At 39.1% G+C, this 17,598-nt stretch overlaps 1 protein-coding gene across 4 annotated transcripts in view; it reads right to left on the bottom strand.

Annotated features, from left to right (window-relative positions):
- tnksa (tankyrase, TRF1-interacting ankyrin-related ADP-ribose polymerase a) overlaps window positions 1-17,598 on the bottom strand; it is a 165,244-nt gene that overhangs the window by 12,175 nt on the left and 135,471 nt on the right. For all 4 annotated transcript variants that reach the window (XM_066710859.1, XM_066710860.1, XM_066710862.1 and 1 more), the window contains 8 exons: window positions 17,377-17,456; window positions 15,966-16,111; window positions 15,041-15,206; window positions 13,445-13,664; window positions 10,099-10,208; window positions 6,384-6,572; window positions 4,420-4,657; window positions 3,051-3,133 (listed from right to left, as the gene is read on the bottom strand). In XM_066710859.1, the coding sequence (XP_066566956.1) occupies window positions 3,051-3,133; window positions 4,420-4,657; window positions 6,384-6,572; window positions 10,099-10,208; window positions 13,445-13,664; window positions 15,041-15,206; window positions 15,966-16,111; window positions 17,377-17,456 (1,232 nt within the window). The remainder of the gene's footprint in view (window positions 1-3,050; window positions 3,134-4,419; window positions 4,658-6,383; window positions 6,573-10,098; window positions 10,209-13,444; window positions 13,665-15,040; window positions 15,207-15,965; window positions 16,112-17,376; window positions 17,457-17,598) is intronic.

Raw genomic sequence — 17,598 nt, 5'->3', positions numbered from 1 at the left:
GCATTTTCACAGGATTGAAGTAGGAAATAAGTTAAAGAACCTCACAAAAACTGTGGACCTCTAGAACTTGATTTGAACACTTCTGAAGGATTATATAACACATGCTCAAAAGAAGGATGTTTAATATACATAAGATTTATCAGCGTGACACATTTTTCAAAAGTAACCATATCAATAATTGAGGCAAGAGAATGAGCATTAAGTATGCAATGCATTGCGACCGAATTTTCCAGAAAGTACTGCCTACAAGATATAACAAATCGAAATGGTGACTGCTTCAAGAAATGGGTTTAATTGTATGGTTTATGTGGGGACTTTCTTTGTATTAGTAGATTTAATAATTTGTAATACAGCATTTAATTAAATGGCATTAATCTTGGTAACAGTAAATGTTTGTGGTTTTCTAAGTGTGTCCAGTTTTTGATTTGACATTTGATTTATTTTTCCGATAAAGCTACATTCTGGAGCTCATTACACGATCAGTTTGATGGTTTGTCTTTAGTCCCATTAATCTGAATACAGAAATCACCATTATTTGTGCATATGAGTGTAACCAAACTGCACTGTTACTCAAGGAACTTTCTTCTTCTTCCTTTCCTTAAGAAAGTGACACATTCTTTAAATACCACAAACAACCATACAACACTCTGAAAACAATTTACTTTGCTTTTTGTGGCTTTGTAGTTAAATCAACAACATTCACAAAATGTCCTGAAAAACACCTATTCTTAGTCAAGCAGCATGGAAAATGAGTTTAATTACACAAGCGTTTCAATTACAATAAGCAACTGTATTTATCCACAAATCCTCATGACAGTATAGCTATAAATAACCTGTTCCAGTTCCTCTGGAACAAAAATGGATGACAAATTTCCTTCTGTTGAATTCTGAATTTTTAATATTAGGGTCAACAAAACCTACTGTTAATGCAAAACTGGCTGGCCTAAACGTGGACGGTTTTAACCTTAGTTAAAAAAAAAAAAAACATTAGGATGTAACTTAGGTGCTATTTTCAATACGCACATCAACACCGCGAGAATGTCATTCTTTCAGCTCCGAAATATCTCCAAATTAAGACAGGATTTTAACAAAAAACAAAAAATATAAATCCTATTACTCCGGTTCTAGCACCCCTTTACTGACTCCCAGTGAAATACAGAATTGATTTCAAGTTCTGATATTGACATTTACCTTTATATAAATCTCATATGCCTATATACACCTAGTTAACCACTCTGGTCCCAGGATGCTGGCTAGCAGGGAGTCCCTACAATTAGTAAAAAAAATAAATAAAAAAAAAAAATAATAATAATAATAATATATATATACACTCACCTAAAGGATTATTAGGAACACCATAGTAATCCTGTGTTTGACCCCCTTTCGCCTTCAGAACTGCCTTAATTCTACGTGGCATTGATTCAACAAGGTGCTGAAAGCATTCTTTAGAAATGTTGGCCCATATTGATAGGATAGCATCTTGCAGTTGATGGAGATTTGTGGGATGCACATCCAGGGCACGAAGCTCCCGTTCCACCACATCCCAAAGATGCTCTATTGGGTTGAGATCTGGTGACTGTGGGGGCCAGTTTATTACAGTGAACTCATTGTCATGTTCAAGAAACCAATTTGAAATGATTCGACCTTTGTGACATGGTGCATTATCCTGCTGGAAGTAGCCATCAGAGGATGGGTACATGGTGGTCATAAAGGGATGGACATGGTCAGAAACAATGCTCAGGTAGGCCGTGGCATTTAAACGATGCCCAATTGGCACTAAGGGGCCTAAAGTGTGCCAAGAAAACATCCCCCACACCATTACATCACCACCACCAGCCTGCACAGTGGTAACAAGGCATGATGGATCCATGTTCTCATTCTGTTTACACCAAATTCTGACTCTACCATCTGAATGTCTCAACAGAAATCGAGACTCATCAGACCAGGCAACATTTTTCCAGTCTGCAACTGTCCAATTTTGGTGAGCTTGTGCAAATTGTAGTCTCTTTTTCCTATTTGTAGTGGAGATGAGTGGTACCCGGTGGGGTCTTCTGCTGTTGTAGCCCATCCGCCTCAAGGTTGTACGTGTTGTGGCTTCACAAATGCTTTGCTGCATACCTCGGTTGTAACGAGTGGTTATTTCAGTCAAAGTTGCTCTTCTATCAGCTTGAATCAGTCGGCCCATTCTCCTCTGACCTCTAGCATTAACAAGGCATTTTCGCCCACAGGACTGCCGCATACTGGATGTTTTTCCCTTTTCACACCATTCTTTGTAAACCCTAGAAATGGTTGTGCGTGAAAATCCCAGTAACTGAGCAGATTGTGAAATACTCAGACCGGCCCGTCTGGCACCAACAACCATTCCACGCTCAAAATTGCTTAAATCACCTTTCTTTCCCATTCAGACATTCAGTTTGGAGTTCAGGAGATTGTCTTGACCAGGACCACACCCCTAAATGCATTGAAGCAACTGCCATGTGATTGGTTGGTTAGATAATTGCATTAATGAGAAATTAAACAGGTGTTCCTAATAATCCTTTAGGTGAGTGTATGTATATATATATATATATATATATATATGTATAGGTAGAGTATTTACCTACAGGTCCCTTAACCTGTGGAATGATCTGCTGGCCAATATCAGGGATGCCGTTTGTCTCAGCATTTAAGCACAGGCTGAAGACTTTCTCTAGGCTTTATGTTCGTGGTGCACAATTTGCTAACCCATGAGGCCTGTCCCTGCAATCCTCAAACCCCAAAGGCCTGCTGATATTTTTAAGATCAATGTAAACTGATTAGCTTTAACATGAGGAGATCTTGCTGTTCTGAAAATCTTTGCTGTAAAGGGAACGCAGTTCTCAATGACCTTACTAGAAACTAGACTTAAGGAATTAAAAACAGCATTACTCTTGCATTCAAGTTACTGCCTATTTTGCGAGGAGCATGCGACAAAACAAAACATGAATGAGAATGTGAATGAAAAACTTGAGACAGGAGCTTTGATGTTGACAGGAGCTGCTGTCTTTCTCTACATAAGCTGAAGTCCTCACCTGTTCCCTCTCAAAGATATCCCGCAGGTGTTCCAGGCCAAGACTCTTCAGGAACTGACTGATATTCATGTCAAGCACAGCTACTATGGAAAAAACACAATAAAAGGTATGCAGTCATTTTACACAACATTCATTCAATATAACAATTTCCCTAGTTTCTTTTGATTTTGATTTAATTGTATGAACTCTGAATGATGTGATGTTCAAATTGCTGAAGGGAGACCTTAAAGAGAGCTGCAAAATATCAAAATGTACATTAAGTAACTGAATTAGGTTTATTCATGGTTGGGGGGGGGGGTTGGAACAAAAAATATATATATACAATACTATGCCGGTGGCAAGCTTTATGCTATCAGGTTAAATAAAATAAACACTTGCCTAGGCACCCTTCTCTTGTAGGAATATGCATATTTCTTTCCACTGCAGTCTAGCATAAGCAATTGATTAGAGTGTCCTGTCTCATTAATAAAAGCTCAAAGAAAAATCAAGAAAAATGAATGCATTCTATTTCCTTTCAGCAAAGTAATTCACCTTCCATAGCTAGTGGTGCAATGATTAATCAAATATTGATGCACAGTGATACATAATGAAAAGATACATCAGCTATGAATTGGTTATTGTATCAAAATAAAACTGAATACAGCATCTTATTCATGAAAACTAGTTATACATAATGGCAGATAATATATAATTTCTCATGCATGCTTCCTGAAAACCACCCAGGCATACTTATTGATTCGTGACTAAATGCACTTATTGAAAACTTTTAATTAAGAAGTCACTGAAATAGGGAAGGTAATCATGCGAGTTGTGAGTGCACCTTGCGTCAGCTAACTTAATGTAACCTTAGAGACATCTCACACCTACACACAAAACAGTACTTTAATAGGGGCCTGCAACTTCATACTCTGCTTTTATAACCGGCAACCTGGCGAGTCGTTAATGATTTGAAAGCGAAAATAAAGAAAGTCTTATTAGGTCATTGCTTGTCAAGGCAGAGAGAGGGAGTTGCAATCATGGGTGTCGCTTGGTCAGTCAACAGATTCCCCTCAGAAGGGCAGGGCTCTCAGACTCGGATTCTTCAACATCATCTGGTGCCAGCTGGAGCTCTCAAATACAGTACTTAACTACTCAGTTTCATTTTTTGATCAGTTAAACATTGCCTTAAGGTCTTTTACATTTGATGGGTTAAAACCATTTTAAATGAGATGGCACAAAAACGTATTCATCCAGTCCAGCAGCTAATAAAGACTGAAGCTGCTGGAAGCTTGGTTTGGAACAAAAAGCTAGAGTACACGGTGGGTACGAGCGTGAGAGTCCTGCCTGCGAGTTGACTGAAAACACCAAGTGAGAAGGATGTGCCACTTACTTTCCCCTTCCTTCCTCTCTGTACCAGTGGCTCCGTCGGCTGCACTGGAGGCCCCGCTGACTGCCATCTCAGCCAGGGGACCCGTCAGGTTGTCTATGCTGCTGGCAGCCGAAAGGCAGGATGGCGTTGAGGCTGGGGAGATGACCGAGGCACTGACCACTGTGGCCTGGGGTTTGAAACAGCTGGGCAGGGCTTCTGGGGGCATGGCGTCTATCAAGAGTGCTCTGATATCATCCGCCTAGGAGAGAAGCACGGGACAAACAGACAGACCAGTTATCTAGCTGACAGCAGTGATTTGTCATTACTGTGAGCTTATTGTGAAGAAAAGGGGTAGAGAAGGTGTGAAATGTGGAAACAATACTTTGTCCTTTCACCTGCTGAGGTGCAAAAAAACAGTGCGGTTTGGCAGCGATTCCTACAAGGCTGCGTGCACAGCGTCCGATAGCGGTCTCTGACTGAGCAGCATATTTCAGTGGTGATGTCTGACAGAATAGAGATTACATTGCACTCGCCAAACTGGCTCTGTGATATCAGGAGAGCTCAGAAAGTCGACATATCTTAATGTGGCTGTGAGTCTGTAATAAATGTATACTAACGTGCATGCAAAGTGAATGCAAACCAGTCTTATTTGTTTAATTCACTGTCATGTTAGAGCTTTGTTGTCGAGAGCTTTGTTCCCCCTAACCAAAAACTGTTTTTATATAGTAAACTAATTTGCATCGTGCTATCTGCCTGGCGAGGTGTGTACTGCTCATTATTTGATGGAGTGATATAGGGTTTGAATTTATATGAAGGGAGCGAATAACACGTTGCAATGTTTTGAGAAAAGGAGACGGCAGTTTGGGTTGCCTTATACATGTAAAGTATCATCAATTCAAGTTCACAAATGTTTGTCAGGCTTCAGGGATTTCAGTTTGTAGAAGAGGTCACTGCATTTGATTGAGCATTACATACAGTATGCTAATGGTAAGCAGAAGTGAGCTATATAGACTGCAGATAAGCAGAGGCATGGGAGTAGGGGAAGAAACACAGTAAATTAATTTAATTCTTCATGATTTCAGTTTGTTAAGCTCAAGATTCAAAAGAAAAAAGATGGATTCACATCAAGCACAATAAACAAAGTACTTAATAAATGCAGCACACAGCCAATTAAACCCACTGTCGTTATTGCTCCCAGACTTCATTATATTGTTCTTCTATTCAAAGCACAGTGAGTTAAAGCAAATTATCTCAAAGCAAAAAGCAATGATTTAAGAGATGGGATATTGTGAACTTGGAAGGGATCCTGCCCGCCCACACACTGCAGATCTGCCTGATCTTTAACTCACTGAAAACTTCTATCCCTTCTGAAGGCACACACTGAAGGAGTGGGAGAAAACAGTAGGACTGTTCATGGATAAAACGAAGCAGCTCACTGGGAGAACTGAAGAACATTCATCAACAGGAACTCGAGCACTACATCCTACCTAAGTACCTAGAAGCATAACTGGTACCAGTGCTATACTATATAGCTAAAGAAGTATGAGATATTGTCTTAAACTGAAGATGGCAACTGTAACTTCACTGGTCCTGATGTGTTTTGTATGTTACCCTAAATGACCCATGTCTAAAGATGGGTTATGGATATTAGCTGTTGTTAAATTCAAATAAGTCATTTATTCACTTAAGGGACATCTGTGTCCTTGAAAGCTGAAGGGTATTCAAGGGTTTCAAATTTCCCAATTACGAAATGTATCAGAAGACCTACTGAACCAATCAGATTTAAATGTTTCCAAGTCTGTTTTACATTGATGGTGACCTATGAAGGTGTTGGACAGGAGCTCTCCAGGACTAGGGCTGCAGAACCCTGTTGTAGATGTTCCCACCGGAGTGTCTGAAGCGGTGCACGAGAGGACTTTCGACTAAGGAGTCTGCCAGAAGGTTTCAGCCTGCTGTTCGGCAAGTGACATTAGGGCGGCCCTCACCGTAGCCAGGTCCAGCGGTGTCTGTCCCTCCTGGTTCTTCATGGTGGGGTCGGCCCCATGGGCGAGGAGCAGGGCACACAGCTGGGTGCGGCCTTTCTGTGCCGCCTCGTGGAGAGGGGTGAAAGCCCATTTGTCGGTGGCATTGACACAGGTGTTGTACTTTATTAAGAGAGCTGCGATGTCCACATGCTGGAAGACAAAGTGAGAACTCTGTGAACATCTGCAAAGTGCCACCCAACTCAGATGTAAGATCCAGTATTTAATTATATATGGTTTTAAACATACATCAGCCAGTTTTGCATAATCATGCAAACTAAAAGGAGGACATTTTAAGGGGGTTTAAATATTAACTACTTTCATCAGACTAAACAATTGTGAGTATAATCCTTTCCCCAGTGCCTTATTTTTCATAGGCTGAGCAAATAATGTATTGATTCTTTCCAGGGCTGTTGTCACAACTTCAACCTCATCCACAAACTCCCTGCATTTTTCTTAAACAATTTTGGTGACTTAGGTCTGACAAAGATTTTTTGAATACTGCAACCATGGATTTCACAACTAAACACTGAAAAACAAAGAAAGCCATGGGATCTAACAGACGGTGTCCAAAGCCTTAGGCTGAGTGTGACATAGAACTGCCTGGGAATGCTAAAATGACGATTCTGCTCACCACAGAGAAATGTACAATACTGTTAGAATTTAATGTGAATACTGAATCCACAAACTGCTAGACTGAAAAACCTGCACTGGTTTGCATCAGCTCCTGTTTTTGGCTTAGGACAAATCTGAAGGCAGAGGAGCCCTGTTCACACCACACAGACACCTCCTCAGTGACCTTGAAATAGATCGACATCCACACACATTCGCTCTCACACACACCCAGGAGAGTAAAGCGATTACACCACAAATCAATAAGGTTAATTGAACTATATTTATGTATCCAGGCTTTAATTGTATCCGAGAAGGTAATAGTAAAGATTCCAGTTAACTAAAGCAAGTTAAGATGGGGGTGACAATCTATATATCTGCTGAGTAGCAGATTTTATACTAGGACATCATGCCATGAATTAGCGTTCAATAAACTTCAGAAACTATATAGTATGGGGTTTGTCCAGCTATGCTACAGAGGGACCTATCTACCCTATCAGAACATTCAATGTGGTTAACAAGCTATGTCATATACATACAACTTCTACCGTTCTGAGGCATCTACCCTTTGGCAGAAGTTATGAGATGTATTCACATAAATTGATGTACATGCCAAATATGTACGCCTCCATATACTGACTTGCTCAATGATACACAGCTTCAATTAATAAGGTTTATGTACATTTAAAATGACTAGAATAAAACTACTTTAAAAAAAGCTTCATTGCACAGTAAGTGACTGATGTAAAGTGTTGCTGAGGAGTGAGACCAATAATATATAGATATAGAGATAGCGGTAGAGAGATTTTAAATTCTATTAGGTAGCCAATGCGAACTATGCATTTAAATAATAGATAATTAAAAGGCTAAAAATCGTATATTGTTTAATGCACATAAAGCCATGAACATATATGCTTCCGACCAAAAGAAAATGTGTTCTGTAAAACAAAATTAGAGGAGCCTAGAACTGCATAATCTAACAGTTTCTAAATCTTTGATCGCTTGCCTGATTTTTGTACTTGGCTGTCCTGGGTGGCTTGAGGCAGCAGCCAGTTTACAAATGAGCTTTTAGTTGAACCGAGTTGCATTATTTAAACAAAACGGCCCCAAACCTAAACCGCAGGCCTATCTGTGCAAGAACATTCAAGGACAGAATGATTGCTGGAGTGACAGACCTAATAGAGGTAATGTTGGTATCCATTCTGCACAACAGCAACTAGATCGCCAGGCTATGAAGAGGCACCACGACAAATGGAGAACTGACTTTGCAGGAGCTGTGGACCCAAGCTAAGAGTCCCACCTTCAGACAACAGCTAGTAATGCAATCTACCATCTACTTTAAAAAAATGGTTGCTTGCTTTTTAAGGGCTAATCAAATTCTGAGCTTGTCTTCCAAAGCTATAAAATAAATGAATGGTATAAACAAAAAAGCAGACAGACCATTTGTAAACTCTATAGCCATCCACATAAAGCTAGACGTTTTCACCGTTTTCATCCTATTTACGTTTGCAAGCCTTCTGAAAAATAAAGGTCATATCCAAATTAGATGTTCCACTTACTCTCTCCCCTTCATATAAGTGGTGATCTGCCCCCCCCCCCCCCTTCTACCTCATCTACTAAATTATAAACAGAGGATCAAAGCATCAATGGATGCACTGGATGATGGATTTGGTCAACTACACAGATCCTCCAAAAAATATATCAATTAATAGGAGAAGGAAGCCACATTAAACCTTAGATGGTCTTTGAATACACAACAGCAGCACAGTGCCTTCAGAACACTTTTTCTTTCTATATAATCAAGATTTTCCTTGTGGCAAAAGTTTGTAATCATAAGCATCTGCATAATATTAATACAAAATATTTCTTCACAGCATTATGTTTTTTCTTTTTCTTTTTCCCCCACAGGGGCACATTTGTTAAAATAATGCAAAATCAGGCAGGACAAAATGTACTGTTGATTCAGCCAATGCTAATTTCCATCAATAGTCCCCAGGCAGGATTTGTTGGTAGTTAATCACATTAATGCATTTTTAAATAGAGCACACTGTGTGCATGTTGCAATTGAACTACATACTTCCTTATTTCACATCGTTAGATAACTATATTAAAATGTGTTATATTACAAAATGACTAGCCAAGTATATGGACAATGTGTAGTTTAATTTATTTTCTAAACAATCATCCCAAAAATACAGAGCAGTTTAAGCCAAGCCATAAAATGTTTTGGCATAGATTTAATTTACATGCACTTAAAACATAATATAATGCCATTTAATTCCAGAAAAAATGCATTATTGATGGAGTAGTGCGTCTCACAGGCTGCCACTCTACAGTTCTCACTTGCAGTCACCCATATTAATCTACCATGGAGATCTGTCAGCAGAGGAGGCAAGAGGCTAGGTGCATTTTAAGGAAAAAAATCAAAACTTGTGCAAATCATTATGATGGCAACTAAAAAAAAAAAATAGAGAAAAAAAGACTATACTTTGGTTAGAAATAGGGTCAACAAGTCACAGGTAACCACATTCCAAGGCAGACTGGCTAATGTATCTGCATTTGTAGGGTGGTTTTAAAATGTTATCATGTTAATCTTTATTACATTAGTGAACAACTTCCTAGGCATTTCAAGTAAGACATTTCCTAACTGATTTCAACCCCAGGAGTAACAGCCAGTCTTCGTAAAACTTGATTAAAAGAAAAAATCAGGGACACACCGACTACAAAAGGACCTGATTAACACAAAGTGATTAAGGTATTAAAGAAAGAAAAAACAGCACTGCATACAATACTTTAGCTCAAGTAAACTCATGCATTGAGCAGATGACTCATCATGCCAGTAGAATCAGTTTACTGCCGGACAGTAAATAATATGCACATCTACACTTATAGATAGTGATATGAAGCTAAATGAATGGAAACTGGAAATTCAGACTTATTTTGTTCCTTCAGTACCCAGGGCTTCATTATTCATTAATGCAACGCATCTTACCAAGTGCATTTTAATCAATATTAAAAACTATATTCACAACATTATGCTACATTACACAAGGCGGACAATACTCACCCCGTAAGAGGCAGCGTTGTGCAGTGGAATGAGACCCCCTTTGTCTTGAGCGTTAACGTCTGCCCCATGTTCGAGAAGATACTCTGCCACTTCCAGGTTGTTGTATCCAGCTGTTGGAGATAACATTACATCAGTACATTGACTCAAGTCATATCAACTTGCACAGTCCTGCATCAGTGATGACCAGCCTACTATCGCAGGCCTCAGCCGGCAGTAAACTAAACAAAAATTCACTGGCCCATTAGTGTCTGCACTAATGTTAAGAGAGAGAGTTGTGAATTCTTTAGCATATCAAAGCTATTGTAATTCGTAGGGTGATCATTGCAAACACAAAGCCAAAATATGGCACACGGAAGCCAAGGAGCCCGATAACCTGGTGAAAAGACTGTAAATAAACATCCTTAAGAATAAATGAAGAGTGTTTTTGGAAAATGCACCAGGGTTTATATGGCAGTAGTAAAATGGGGAACTGTTGCAGAGGAGTAAAAAGGTTTATATGTCTCCATGATTATTCATTCGTTTGAAATGTAATTGCAATCTGATATACTGTGCTTCAATTAACTTCCCAGCAATTTGTTTTTTCCACATTTGTTTCAGATCTAAGTGTTGAAAAGTGAACATAATTTTCATGGTTGAAGTTTCCATCAGTAGATTAAGTGTTGCAGGAATGTCTCCAGTACATATCATCCCCTGATGTACTCCGCCAAAGTTGTTTGTTATATGAATTTGTATAACAAACAAAAACAATTATGACTTTGCTTGCAGAAATGCCAGCTTGAAGAACTCCTCCAATTAACATAATTATCACATCATACATTAACATAATGAGGCAGCTCCTGGTGATACATTTGGATTTTTTCACACACATAAAAACAAAACAAAACAAAACAAACATTAGCAATTATTTCACTGTATCAAGCACACAAGCTGGAATCTAAAACCTGATGTTTTAGCACTCCATATATTAAAAGTAATGCTAATGGACAAATTACATGTTCCTACATTTTAAACGGAACGAAAGTGTTGACTGAATTTAACATGCAATCTTGACTATAAAAATAATTTATAGATGCTTTAGTTACATTATGCTAGAATTTTAACATAATGCTAGAAAATAACTGGAGTTTCCTCTGTTTTAAGTAAGTCTGAGTTTGAAATTTAAAATCAAGCTAAAAATTACAGTACCTTGCTGATTTTTATTTTTTACCTGACATCAGGAGTTGCTAGTGTTTTAATGTAAGGGCATTCCACAATATTTCCTTCTCCCTCAGTCACCCGACTCCTAGGGCATTCTGTTATGTACATTAAGAAAATGAAACCTGCTGAAGTTGCTAATTGCCTAGAAATACAATGCCCCAGCTTCCTGCAGAGAGCACAGCTGTGAAAAGACTGTAGGTGTTTTAAAAATAACGTCCGCAAGAAACTGAAATTCAACTGCATTGTAGGAGGAAAATCTATTTCTCATCATAAAAGGACAAATCTGATCCCTTGTCTTGGAATGTGAAGCTGTAATATCCATCTGGCCAATCAGGTTCAGTATTTCACCATTTATTTATTACAGGATCCTCCATTTACAAAATTTTAGAGGCAAGCTCGCATTTCCTTTAGACATTAAATTAAAGTAAACAGAACCTACTCTGTTCAGAATGAAGAAATGCAACAGAAGCAGAATGAGATGTTATAACTTCTGCTTTTCCAATTATAACTTTTTTTTAATACTATAATAATACTCGCTTTCTCTAACATGATCCTGCAACCCTTCCCGGACTCGCGCCTTCAGAATTAAATTAAAAGAAACAAAATAGTCAGCTATTGCTTACTGCACATCTTAAATTGTGGCGTGTGTGTGTTGTGAGAGAGCAGGGGTGGGTGGGTAGTCCCGTCTGCCAGCTAATCATGTCAGTTGTCCACTGTGTAACTGCTTAGCAGAGTGATGGGCACACATGCATGCTGAACTCTTAACACCCTATTAAAATGTAATTGTCACATAGAGAAGGCTGTATAGAATTTCTCCACTGTGAAAAATATTGTTGTTACTGCTTTGGCCAAGAGATGTCTCTGGTATAAGGTTTTATTACTACAGGCCTTTCTTCTCTTTGTATTCTACACCACCTGCAACCCCATACACACACTCTTTTCAGCAATTACAATTAGGCTCAGAAGGACTCAGAAGTGATGTTCTAGTCCATCTGGTGCTCATACCACTTTCCTCTGCTTCAGAAAAGGAGCCTGAGTCAGGAAGGAATATTAGCCATCTGTTCATTGACACTGGCAATTCCTTCTTCGAACACTTGAAAAACTATGAGTCAGGGTCCTCACACATAGAATGACAATGTTTCATGACTGTTGTATGGGGAGTGGGGGGTTCAGATATTTATGAATTTAAAGGCGACAAATGCACCTACACCCCAAAGGAAAATGTTATCAAACCTACTCAGACTACCTGCAAAGGATTTAATTTAAATTTCTATGAAAACTTAGTTCACTATTTCTATATAAAAGAATGGCAGCTTATATCTTCAAATACATTAGGACTGAAGCAGATTATTCACGATTTAGTTACATGATTACTCCTTAAACTGTGCACATGCAGTATTCTAAGCTAAGCCTAAAAGGACCAACCTCTGCAGTCAGAACAGTGTCATGTTTTGTCCAGATCATATTCTGACTGTCCAATGCTGAAAATGCAGTATTCTCCTTTTAAGTAAAGACAGCACTTTTCCCCCCTGATTGCTTGAAAGGTACCACAAAATGGCAGAAATTATTCAGCTACCTTCACAGGCAATGTTCCACAGAATGCTATTATTAGGATAAACTGACCTCAGAAAACTAAAATGCTAGTAAAAGATGCACCTTCAACATAACACAACTTCCACTGTCAATCAAAAGCTATTCAGTAATGCAGGACTAAAAATCTAGAGAATTTGAAATGACACTCTACTTCAGTCATGTCTGAAGAGAACCTAGAGATGCTCTGATTGCTTCTCTGAGCAGAGAGACCTGCAACATTTGACTGCCAGCATTTTCACATTTGAGTGTTAAACACCGACTTTTCATGATGTGAACAGCTTTCACATGCTTTTCCCCAAGCATGCAAATAGCTTTGGCGTGGTTATCCATGGTTTACTATGCACGCTTTATCATGATCTCACGGTTTTCCTACACTTTGCTGTGGGTCTTAACAAGGAATTCTAAAGCTTTTATAATGGCAAGTCCATGTCTGGGAAGGGATAGATGACCTCTGCTTTGGATACATGTTAGGGATACCCCCCATCTGTACACATTGGGATTAAGAGAAACTCAGAACTTTCATCCGAATACATTTTCACGCTCATGTTGTCTCTACCTGCTAAATGCAGGGGGGTGGAGTTGCGTCCCTGCGTGTCCCTGCAGTTGATGTTCTCCGGGCTGCACAACTTCTGCACCCTTGCTAGGCAGCCCTTCTTTGCTGCGTCTAGAAGAGCGGCATCCCCTCTCAGTAAGTCTTGGATGTCCGTGTCGCCTTCCTTCACCATGTCCAGAGGTGTGTTCCCATCACGGTTCTTCTTTGTAGGATCGGCGCCATGCTGGAATACAGTTAAAGGTTTGTTTTAGTTTTTTTTTCCCTCCTTTCAACCTCTGTTGGGTTCTGTTGAGTAATGAAAGATGTAAATAAAAAGCCTTGAAGCAAATGCATTCCACAGTAGTTTGTCTTTCGAGGTGTCCATTAAAGCTTGAAAGCAGTGACTGTTAAAGCTCTCGAATGCCAATTAGCGACAAGCATCCCCAGTTATGTGAGATTATTATGATTTTTTTTAAAGATGAACTACAAAGGCATTGGGAACTGGTCAAGGTTAATGCTCATTTTTAGAAAGATCATTAAGGCTAACAGATCACCGCCGCCAACCACCTACAGCAGTAAGGTCAAAATTGTCAGTGCACAGTCAGCATGCGGGGGTTTAAAATGGGCCGTGTTATTTGACACCTCGTTAGGCATGATAATCAAACAAACCAAAAAAGTGCTGACAATGTTATTAAAAGGAAATACTGACATAGGAAATCACAGATGACAGAAAAAAAATACATAACAGTGAATATATAAATAAACAAATAAGTATTATTCATTCAAAGGTACCGCAATGCATATTTTAAGAGGAAACTAAAAAGGAAAACAAAAACACATTGAGGTTTTGATTTTTCAGTTCAGGATGCTGTGTTTGGAAATGGTCCTTTTTTATTGACACTGCTGGATTGGGTTCTCTTCCAAGCTTTTTATATTTTTTTGTTCTCATTGAAAGCCCAAAGCAGGAAGACTTATTGGCAATGTAGCTGGCTTTTCTATTCTCCATCCCATGAGTAAAAGATAAACTGCTTAAAAGCAAAAGAACATGCACATGAATATATGTAAAAGAAGGCAGAAAGATGGCACAGTTGGTAAGTACCATTCTTTATTATGGATGTTTTTATTCTATTATTTATTTAATTTTAATTAAAGGTTTAATGAAAAAGACAAACTTGATTAATACAAACCTATATAGAAGTACTGAGTGTAATACTCCAGTCTCCGTTAAAACCTTTTGTTGTATTACAAAATTGCAAATAAGATCTATAGTTAGGTTTAAACTTTAGACCTCTTCTGCAACTTAAACAAATAAGCTTATAGAATATACCAGCTACTAACTTAAATCAAATCTGAATCTGGGCCTAGACCATATCACAAATTTGACTTACCTGTGAATAGCAAATTACAAACCTGAACTCGATGGCATTTCACTTGATTGGTTGGGGGTGTTTTCTGCAGCTCATAACTAAAAACTCATTTGTAATTTGTGATTAGCAGGGAGGTCAGTGTTTAGATTTTGTTTAGGCCCTAGTCTGTTACCCTAATGCCTTTTACAGGAACCTTCCTTTAAACAGCTAGGTTTAAAGTCCCAGAACTGAGGAACAAGATACTGAATCATACCTTTAGGAGCAGCTTACAGATCTCGTATTTTCCTTTGGCCGCTGCTTCGTGCAGAGGGGTGAACTTCCACAGGTCGGCCACATTGACTGAAGCTCCATGTCTGACCAGTAGCTCTGCCACTTCGTAGTGTCCATATGAGCAGGCATTATGCAGAGGAACCAAGCCACTGAAAGCAAGAAAAAAAGGCAGCCTTCAGCACTATGCATTGCTATTCTGTTGTGTGGGAGGAGAGGGCAGCAATCTTCAGGTCACACGGCACACAATCATGATTTGGGCTTTGAATCTAAAACAGGATATCCCTTTTCTTATGTTTCTATGAATGCAACAAAAGCTCTTTGCATAGACGGGGCTCCCTTGTTTAAACACATGAAAGAGAAATGCTGATTCACTGACTAAGTACTATGAGCTTCAGTCTACAAATAAACAATGAGAGCAAGTTAGCTCTTAACAGTGATCAGGGAAAGAAAAATGAGTTACACCATATGCATTTATTTTAAGTTGGGGGGATAAATGTGAGATTCTGTGTTTAAGTGCTTTAGAAAGAGGAGAGGAATAGGGTCTGTCTTATTCTTAAAATTATTTTGTACTTGCACAGAATAAACAAACTGCCCACAGTAAATAACTCAATAAATAATTCTGCTTATCTGTGTACCTTAAATGGGACTAACATTAATGAATAAGCTGAACAATTAACTGATGTTAAAATATATACAGATTTCCAAGGAGAAATCCATTGCTTCATCAGATATTGATGCTACAAAACAAAAAACTCTCTACCAAAAAGTCGAGTCATTTTCTCTAATTTACAGATGAGGCGTTTGATACTGGAGATAATTCCCTTTTAATTGCAAAAGGATTGATCGCGTGAAGCAGTTTCAATAAGCAGAATACAAAAACACCAGGCAGGAGCGAGAGCAGCCATTACCCCTTGTCTTTGGCGTGGACATCCGCCCCATGGTGCAGCAGGTACTCCACCACAGACACACGGTTGTATCCGGCAGCAAAGTGCAGCGGGGTGGAGTGGCGGCCTTCCAGATCCCGGCAATTCACATTCTGCGGAGAGCACAGTTGCTGGAAGAGAAAGAGATGAGTGAGTGTAGCTAATTCTAAAATGCAATACAAAAAAAATCAACAACAATTCAAGACAAACCTATATAATGCCTTTAGTCAGGATTGAACTTGAGGCACTCCACAAGAGTCAAAAAACATGACTGGTACATCAGCACATCATCCTTTCACTTAAGCATGGCAAGAAAAAAGGGCGAATAAAAAAAAATACATACAATTGAAGAAAGTTTTAAAACCGTCAGAACATATTCTATAAATCCAAAATCCAACATCACCAAACTGCATATGGAAGCTGGACAGATACATTTGTGTGTTAACATTTTTAATAAGGGTAGAATCAATGTCATTTAAATTAACACTTGTGAACAACTGGGAACGGAGGGTTTGGTGTAATTATAGTCATATGTATTAATCGCTGGTTCCTTATGCCTTTTGTTCTAGGTTCTTTGCTTGTCTGGACAAAAGTAGAAAAGTAATTGAGGGATAATGACCACTCCAATTACATTCTGGGACATGCTGGAAGGATTTTTAATGCTTTTGTGCGTCTCATTTTCTTGGAGCTGGTGAATCAGAGATCAAATGCCAGCTCAAATAAGTGCAGTAGGCCTTAATCTTGGACTTGACTATAGAAACCGATGCCGACTCCCTGATAAACTTGGAATAGAAAGATCTGCCACGTGAGGTTTTCAATCCCACCATAAGATCGTTCAGGAATGTGGAGTCTTGTTAACACAAAGCACAGTCTGCAGTGTAGCAAACCACAAGCTCTGTTCAGTAAGGGGGGGCTGTCGCTGTGCAACAACTTATACTCTGCTTTATATATCCTACACTGAGACGAGTCAAATACAGAACATAGAGTGAGAAAAGGACACTAAACCACATTGGCATAATTGTTATTCTGTTTCACACAGTAGAAAAATATTAACCCCATGTGCTTTACAAAGATCAGTTGAAATTCTCCAGGCTTGTGCTACAGATGCCACTTCAGAGTAATCTTACACAGGGGAACCGGGGTCATTTAAGGATAGGCAGCTGCTTTGCTAAAATAAAAAATAAAATCAGTCGAGTTTTACGAGTCAGCAGTAATTATAATGTCAACAGCTTTCTATACATAAACAAAAGCAGAGCCAATGACCCCCAAATGAACGAGCCCCAAGGGGTTCCCAAGACAGGCGTGCTCCATTTGTTGAAAGCAGCTTTAAATAGTCAGAGACACGGTGCTTGGTTTAATTAGGAAGACATGACAGGTGAGATGAGCAGACCCTTACCTTCACAGTGTCCAGGTCTCCAGCTTTGGCAGCTTCCAGGAGCCGATAATCAACATCAGAGTTGCGCACGGGAATGTTTTCTGAAGGCAGGAATGGAAGGTTTTGCTGACTACTGTCATTAAGGCATCACACAGCAGCAAATGCAAATAACAGTCGGGACTAGGCATCTTTAGAATAGCTGGTTGCTTCCTGCAGCTGAGAATGATGCACCCCTCCATCCCC

Source organism: Amia ocellicauda, chromosome 8 (genome assembly GCF_036373705.1).
Source record: "Amia ocellicauda isolate fAmiCal2 chromosome 8, fAmiCal2.hap1, whole genome shotgun sequence".
NCBI classification, from domain to species: domain Eukaryota; kingdom Metazoa; phylum Chordata; class Actinopteri; order Amiiformes; family Amiidae; genus Amia; species Amia ocellicauda.
Note: the sequence above shows the minus strand (reverse complement) of the source record. Positions and strands in the feature narration are given on the sequence as shown.